At 38.1% G+C, this 8,429-nt stretch overlaps 1 protein-coding gene across 5 annotated transcripts; it reads left to right on the top strand.

The window, feature by feature from the left end:
* Nucleotides 1–557: 557 nt before the first annotated feature.
* On the top strand, nt 558–7,772 carry LOC8288971 (DNA-directed RNA polymerase I subunit RPA12). 5 transcript variants are annotated; one of them, XM_048372665.1, is made up of 7 exons: nt 558–711; nt 851–988; nt 1,180–1,220; nt 1,299–1,334; nt 7,244–7,306; nt 7,401–7,457; nt 7,547–7,772. In XM_048372665.1, the coding sequence occupies exons 2-7, from the start codon at nt 871–873 to the stop codon at nt 7,619–7,621; spliced, it is 390 nt and encodes a 129-aa protein (XP_048228622.1). In that variant the 5' UTR covers nt 558–711; nt 851–870; the 3' UTR covers nt 7,622–7,772. The 5 variants fall into 5 exon arrangements, with proteins under 5 accessions (XP_048228622.1, XP_002511364.2, XP_048228624.1 ...); XM_048372667.1 differs by having other exon boundaries at nt 583–711; nt 821–988; XM_048372666.1 differs by having other exon boundaries at nt 583–715.
* The last annotated feature ends 657 nt before the right edge of the window (nt 7,773–8,429 follow it).

The following is an 8,429-nucleotide window of genomic DNA, read 5'->3' as shown; positions in this document are numbered from 1 at the left end:
AGATGCATATGAAGTCGTTCTAAACTTGTTTGGCTAAAATAAAAGAATTTGTAGAAATTTAAAAGCCACAAAACCAAAATAAAGAAATAGGTTCTATATACTCATTAGAACGACTAAAATAGGTCCTTGTGAATTCAATAAAAATAGAGTATAACTTCATGTAATTTTTTTTTAAATATGAAAAGAAAAAAAATAACTCTATTTTGAATTTTGTTTTAAGCAATCTTACTGATAACGTGTTGTGAAATAAAAAATAAGAAAAAAATAAAAAGTATTGTAAAATAAAGATTAAGAACAAAATAAATAAAGAGAGAATAGAGAGTAATTTTTCTATATATGTATATGTGTGTATGTATGTGTTTATGTCTTTTATTCTGTTGATTGTAACACCTATTTATAGGTGTAAAAGGTTACAAAAATAAGATTTTATTTATATAAGACATCCAATATAATCCAAATAAAGCTGATTAATTGTGATTGGACATCCTGGGCTATAACTGGAGCAGCCCCTAAATACATCGGCCCATAAATGACCCAGCCCATTCATAAACCCTTGTTTAAACCAAATGTTCCTACTTCGTTTCTTACCTCTTAACAGCTTTAACAAGCTCGTTTATTCGTCTTCTTCAGCTTTTCATCTCTCTCTCTCTCTCTCTCTCTCTCTGCGAGTCCCCTAATAAGGACTTAAAAGCAAGGAACGGAACAGCTCAGGCAAGTAATTTTCTACAAACTTCATCTGCTTTATTTTATTAATTATATTTGCAGGTTCTGTTTGTTGGTGTTTCTAGTAAAATTTGCAGTTAAATCTCTTGTTTCTCAGTATTCGGCACTGATCTCTTTGGCTTAATAGATAAAAGAGTTTTCTTGGCCATGGCACTTGCTCGTGGAGGTGGTTTTATGTTCTGTGACTTGTGTGGAACAATGCTCTCTTTGACCACTACCAACCACGCTGAATGTCCTTTGTGCAAATTTAAGAAAAGCGCAAGTGGTACGCCATATTTTCTTATGTTTTAAAAAAAAAAAAATTATTTAACACGCCTTTATTGTGAATATTAATAATGTTCAACTAAATGTTGTCTGTGTTGTTTTACACATTAGAAGAAGCATTTAATTGTGAAGTTAGTGAAAATCACGCCACTGGTTTTGTCTTTCTTTTTTTTCCATTTGCTGCTATTTCAGAGGTTTCCGGAAGAGAAATATGCTATAAAGTTACTGCTGAGGTAAGCCTACGACCAACATCCCCCTGAATTCATGTCTTATTATTTATTCTGAAATGGCTGTGGCTTAACTATCGCTAGCACTTGAGTGGTTGTCAATCTCCGACTATCTTAAAGGTCAGTCTGCCTGCTTCGGGTGTCATCTGTCAGGGATTATTTACTGTTCTAACTTCCTGATCGCACTGTTAAACAGAGATTGTAAACTGCAAAACGTGATACTATTGATTATGCTAAAAACTTCAATTTAAACTACAACCCAGCACTGCTTAACAGCATGCTAAACACTAGCTAACTGACTCCTAAAAACAAGCTTGACTCAACTCCTAACTTAAGACTAGGAATCCACTAACAAACCCACAAGTCTAGCGAACATAAATAACTAGATGACCAACAAACATGCTCGTTGGTTATACTAGATACAGAAGCAAAAAACTTAATAAATAAACTATTGATAAAACAATTTACTAATCCAACATTTCCTCCCCTAAACTCAACCGGATTAAGTTGAGTTTATAGACTTCAGCAAACTCAACCTTCTAGCCACTTGTTGTTGCTTCAAACTTATCAGACCAATCTCCGACTCCAAGCTTAGCCCTTAAAGTCTCAAATGTTTCCAGCTTCACAACTTTAGTCATGATATTTGCAATCTGAAATCTAGTCCCACAGTGCATCAGTTCAACAACTTCTTCATTCACAAGATCCCTCAGAAAGTGAAATCTTACGTCTATGTGCTTACTCCTTCCATGTAACACTGGGTTTTTAGATAGCTTGATTGTAGAGACATTGTCACACAGAATTGTAGTGGCTCCTTCTACATTCTCCATCCATCCCATTTGCTCAAGAATTCGCCTCAACCAGATACACTGAGCTGCACATGAAGCAGCTGCTATGAATTCAGCCTCTGTAGTCGATAGAGTGACCACTGGCTGTTTCTTAGATGACCAGGAAATGGCACCCCTAGCAAGAAAGAACAAATATCCACTGGTGCTCCTTCTATCATTTAAATCCCCTGCATAGTCACTGTCTGTGTACGCAATCAAGACAGGATTCTCCTCCTTTCTCTTGTACAAAATCCCAAACTCCAAAGTACCCATTAGATACCTTAAGACCCTCTTTGCAGCTTGCATATGTAGCCTAGTTGGCTTAGCCATGTATCTGCTAAGCAAACATACCACAAACATTACATCAGGCCTTGTTGCAGTCAGATATAACAAGCTCCCAATCAGCTGCTTGTACAGAGTTCCATCAACCATAATTCCATCTCCTTCAAGTGTCAACTTGTCACCAGGAACTATGGGATTCCTTACTGGATTGCAATCCATAAGCCCAAACCTGTTTAGCAGATCTTTGGTATACTTCTTCTGGCATATGAATACACCATCATCAAACTGAGACACCTCTACTCCAAGGAAGTACCTCATCTTCTCAAGATCTGTCATTTCAAACCTGGACATCATGTTGATCTTGAACTCAGATACTAACTGTTCACTGCTGCTCACATACATTAGGTCATCCACATACACACTGACCATCAACACATATGAATCTTTCTTTAGAATGAACAAAGTATGTTCATAAGGGCACCTCTGAAACCCTGCTTCTAAGAAATACCTTTCAATCTTGGAATACCATGCTCGTGGAGCCTGTTTTAATCCATATAAAGCTTTCTTCAATCTATACACCTTGCTTTACTCCCCCGAGCTTACAAATCCCGGCGGCTGTATTACAAAAACTTCTTCAGTAAGCTCACCATGTAGAAAATCATTCTTCACATCAAGTTGATACACATGCCACCCATGATGTGCAGAAAGTGCAAGCATGGATCGAATAGTATCCTATCTAGCTACTGGTGCGAAAACTTCATTGTAGTCTATGCCATATTGTTGACCATAACCCTTGACTACAAGTCTGGCTTTGAACTTGTCAACCTCCCCATGCTCATTAAGCTTGGTCTTGTAGACCCATTTTACTCCAATGAGAGTGATTCCAGGTGGTAGAGAGGTAAGTTCCCATGTGTCATTCTTCTGAATGGCTTGTATTTCTGATTTCATAGCTATTCTCCACTTCTCTGACTTCACAGCTTCCTCAAAAGTCATAGGATCAGAGCTATCAATCTGCAAAGCATAGTAATCACTAGGAGAGAACAAAACATTACCCATTTCATAATTACTATGCCATACAGGTCTTGTTCTAATCCTTGCACCCAAGTTGTCACTAGGCTCATCAGTTTCTGGAGAAGAGTCTACTTCTACAACTGGAGAACTCGTTTCCTGCACATCAGCAGTGTCTTCTTGATCAGCTTATTCATTTGGCTGATTCAGAGATGAGATTACTTCTTCACTGTCATTATCCTCTATCTCTGAATCCTCTATTTCCTCTTCAAATCCATCCCAAGAGAGTTCACCATTCTCTTGTGCAGAATTGTTAGAGTCCCAATCCCACTCTTTAGATTCATCAAATGCCACATCCCTACTGACAATAATCTTCTTTATGACGGGATTGTAGACTCTGTAGGCCTTAGATTCTGTAGCCACTCCAATAAAGATGCATTTCACACTCCTATCATCCAGCTTCTTTCTCTGTTGCTCAGGAATATGAACAAAGCACAAACTGCCAAACACCCTTAGATGATCCACTGATGGTGGTGATCCACTCCACAACTCCTGCGAAGTCTTCTTCTTATTGATAGCAGTAGGGCTTCTATTCAATACATATGTGGACCAAGCAACTGCTTCACACCAGAATTTGCTAGGAACATTAGTATCTGAGAGCATACACCTAACCATATTAAGAATGGTCCTATTTTTCCTCTCAGCAACTCCATTTTGCTGAGGAGTAAGAGCTGCTATCAATTGTCACCTTATCCCAACCTCATCACACCATTGTTTAAACTCAGTAGACAAAAACTCTCCTCCCCTATCAGTTCTAAAGCTTACAAGTTGAGATCCTGACTCTTTCTCAACTCTGCATTTATAAGACTTAAACACTCTAAAAGCCTCTGACTTGGCAGCAAGGAAATAAACCCAAAGCTTTCGACTATGATCATCTATTAAGGTAAACACATACCTTTTGCCACTGTGAGAGGAAGGTGATATAGGCCCACATAGATCGCCATGAACAAGCTGAAGTTTTGCAGAGGCTCGCCACAAGCTCTTCTTTGGAAAGGGCTTTCTATGCTGTTTTCCTACTAAGCATACAGTACACACTTTCTTTATCATTCTTCATAGAAGGCAGCCCTTTAACCATGTTGGACTTCTCAAGTTTCAGCAGTCCTTGAAGATTAAGGTGGCCGAACCTCCTATGCCACAGATCTAACTCTTCCTTCTTAGACTGAGTTGTGTTAAGACACAAACCATCATTGCTCTTCTCTCCAGAGTTAGGCACAGCATGTAACACAAACATACGATTACTCTTCATCATTGTGGAGAAGAGAAACCCTGTTTTGTTACTGAATATCTTACACAATCCATTCTTAATAAGAAAGGCCAAACCTTTTTCTTGCATTTGACCAATACTGAGCAAATTATTAGTCAACCCTAGAACATAGAAAACTTCTTGCACAACCAATGAAGCTTGATCAATACTCATCCTAACATTCCGCTTTCCGCAGACTTAAAGCTTCATTCTATTACCCAGTTTCACATTGCAGGTGAAGGAGCTATCAAGACTGCTGAACCACTTCTTGTCGCCACTTATATGGTTGCTGCAACCACTGTCCAGAAACCACCAATTGTTACTATTCTCTTCTGAATTCTCATGAGCCATCAACCTGTGTCAGTCAGCTCCAACACCATCCATTAAGAGCATCTCATCCTATCTAGAGACATGTCCATCAGCATAGTGTGCCTAAGGTGTCCACTCCGGACACTCATTTTTGAAGTGACCAAGCTTATGGCAGTTATAACACTCAACTGTTTCTTTATTCCAAGCCCGGCCTCTTCCTCTTCCCTTGCCTGGAGAGCGACCTCGTCCCCTTCCTCTGCCACCATCATAACCCACATTGAGTGCTTGATCTTTAGTGACAGTTTTCTTGAATTTCTGCTCATGGACCAATAAAGAACTTTGCAATTGATCCACGGACAGATCATCAATGTCCTTTGACTCCTCAATAGAACACACAATATAATTGAACTTTTCAGTGAGAGTTCTTAGAATTTTCTCAACAATCTTCACATCTGTGATTAGTTCACCACAATTGCGCATTGCATTGGAGACGATCATCACCTGCCAAAATAATCATTGACAGTTTCTCCTTCCTTCATCTCCAAGACTTCAAGCTCTCTCCTCAGAGCTTGAAGTTGAGCCCTCTTGACTCGAGCACTTCCTTGAAACTTGTTCTTCATGGAGTCCCACAACGCCTTACCCGTAGACTTCTGAGAAATAGTCTTCAGGATTGTCTTATCTATGCTGCTGATAGATAATTCATTGCCTTGAAATCATTTAACTTCATTTCCTCAAGATTCTTTGCTTGTTCAACAGTTAACATCTCTCCAGAATTTACTTCCTTGAATTCATTGCTAACCACTTGCCAATACACCTTCTATCTCAGAAGGTTCTCCATGAGGAGACTCCAATGGTCATAGTCCCCATCGAAGGTAGGAATACAAGCCTTCGTGAAACTCGATTCTGCCATGAACACTCTCCTGTGTTTTTCTCTCTTAGAAAAGAAGGTCTCGTCTTTTCTCTCGTGTGTTTCCCAAACCCGTTACCCACACGAATTGATCAGATGTTTTGCTTTTCGCTCTGATACCAAATGTTAAACAGAGATTATAAACTGCAAAATGTGATACTATTGATTATGCTAAAAACTTCAATTTAAACTACAACCCAGCACTGCTTAACAGCATGCTAAACACTAGCTAACTGACTCCTAAAAACAAGCTTGACTCAACTGCTAACTTAAGACTAGGAATCCACTAACAAACCCACAAGTCTAGCTAACAGCTACTGAACATAACTAACTAGATGACCAACAAATATGCTCATTGGTTATACTAGATACAAAAGCAAAAAACTTAATAAATAAACTATTGATAAAACAATTTATTAATCCAACACGCATAGTCTTGTTTTATGATTGGAATTTGGAGAATCGACCTATTGCATTCGTAGCTTCCTTGTGTATTTACAAGAGGAGCTTTTATCTCCAACTAAGTTCTATAGGTTTATTTAATGATCAAGCATTCCCTTCCTTTGGTTTCTTTCCCTTTTCCTATATCAATATAGTAGGGCATATATATATTTTATGCAAATTCCTTTTTCTCAGAAAAATGAGTGGGGGAAGGAAAGGAGAAAAATGTTAGAGATCAAAGAATACTATTGTCTCTCTTCTCTTTCTTGTATTTTAAGTATTAGATAATCAAGCTATGTTTGAAGCTGGGATTGGAGATATCAGACAATAAAATATTGTTGGAGCATACTGATGGATAATGAAGAGAGAGCTGCAGCTTAAGACGAACTCTGCTACTGGTGGGTCATGTTGTAATTTAATGATCAGTTTAATGGGGAATGTGCTAGGTAAATTTTGCCACCTATCATTCTTCTTTAACGTGGGGCAATGGAAGAGGTTGTGGTTGGTATTGGTAAGTATGGAACCTCGGACTCTAGTCCAAGGTGAATCCTTGCCACTAGGCCAGAACATTATGCAGGGTCTTTCATTTTCCTATGGAAGTGTCATTTAATTGGATGGAAATATTGAGATAATCTGTCTCTTACGCTTCTTTTAATTGTGGTAACTTTGGATAATATCTATTGCTAGTCCATTGTCATAGAGCTGCCAAATAATAACCTCTTTGGATGATAACAGTTTGTCTAAGGACCTCTTTGGTTCCCGAACTGAGGTTTATTCTCGTGTTATAGACAGTAGACCTAACATGTATATGCATATTTAGGCTCTATGTTTATTAGAGTGTCTGCATGAGAATATCTGTTTGATTGTCCTAATTTCCATCCAACAAGCTCTTTTATGGTTTTCATCATTTATATTAAAGTTGTTATAATTTTGTCTTGATACTCTTATCATGTAGGATATGAGAAGGGATTTGGGTATCTCAAGTTTTGAGGGAAAGATAGAGGTGAAAGACATGGAGGTAACCAACTTACTGCATTGCAATATAGATATAAGAGGCGCACTTTTGGTGGGAATCCGAGCTAATTCTTTGAATGCTATTATTCCCTCAACAGATAAATAAGAAATGTGAAAAGTGCAGCAACACAAAGCTTAAATTTTCTACCAGACAAGTATTTTCCACTCCATACTCATTTCTGTGGTTCATCAGTCACTAGACCTTACAATTTGTTTCTAATATATCCTTGTCTCCTATCTACAGATGAGATCAGCAGATGAAGGGCAGACTACCTTCTATCACTGTCCTAAATGTCTACACACGTTTAGTGAGAATTGAGTATCTATGCCTGGGAGCTTACAAGAGCTACCTAAGACACAGGTTAGTGTTGGATGGTTTAAGAGTGTCACTCTCTCAAAGTTTATTAGATTGTGTAATTGACACCAGACCATGATTTGGCTAAATGAAATTATCTCATTTTCCTTGATTAGTAAGTTCGATACGTGGGAGTTGACAATATTATCATAGTTGATATCCTTGATTTGTAGTTTAAGCAAATTGATTAGAGGCCACAGTACTTGCACAGAACTTGTTGAATTTTTTTTGGGAATGATGTTATAATAGGAACCGAGCATATTACGGATTCAAATGCAAAAGCAACCTCTCTGTAGTAAAGAGGGGTTGTTTCTATTATGAGGTGGAAATTCGCATACATGGGCAACTCTTTGAAGTTATTCTCCTCTTTGGTTTGTAAATCCTCGACAGCAAATGATAGTAACAATTTCCTTATCTATTAAATGGAAGCTACGGCATTGAGCCTAAGTGGTTAGGCTATTACCTATTGGTTATTGAGCCAAATTGGTTAACCTAAACTCACTTGCATTGGCTTTTCTTGAAGAAGAGCGGTTAAGAGAGAAGGTAAGAAGATATCTCTCTGAGCGGGCTAGGCTTGCCAGCAAAGGAGTATAGTTAAGGATAATGAAGCCAACTCTGAAACTATGTATAGGATAGAGAAAGTTTCCCTGAATAAGGCTGCAAGATGTTATAAAATCTTTATGGCAGATGAAATTCAGGTTCTTCTTCCTCCAGTTGTCAATAGCTTTGTGTAATTGAGGTAAACCTCTGAAAATAACATTATGTTTGGCTT

Source organism: Ricinus communis, chromosome 4 (assembly GCF_019578655.1).
Source record: "Ricinus communis isolate WT05 ecotype wild-type chromosome 4, ASM1957865v1, whole genome shotgun sequence".
Lineage (NCBI taxonomy): Eukaryota > Viridiplantae > Streptophyta > Magnoliopsida > Malpighiales > Euphorbiaceae > Ricinus > Ricinus communis.
This window is presented reverse-complemented; position numbering and strand designations above follow the sequence as displayed.

Excerpts from the sequence above, each read along its gene's own strand:
- LOC8288971 (XM_048372665.1), top strand. The coding sequence starts at position 871 with ATGGCACTTGCTCGTGGAGGTGGTTTTATGTTCTGTGACTTGTGTGGA. Across the intron at positions 1,335-7,243 it reads AATCTCCGACTATCTTAAAG|GATATGAGAAGGGATTTGGG; the intron begins GTCAGTCTGCCT and ends CTTATCATGTAG. Across the intron at positions 7,307-7,400 it reads TAGAGGTGAAAGACATGGAG|ATAAATAAGAAATGTGAAAA; the intron begins GTAACCAACTTA and ends TTCCCTCAACAG.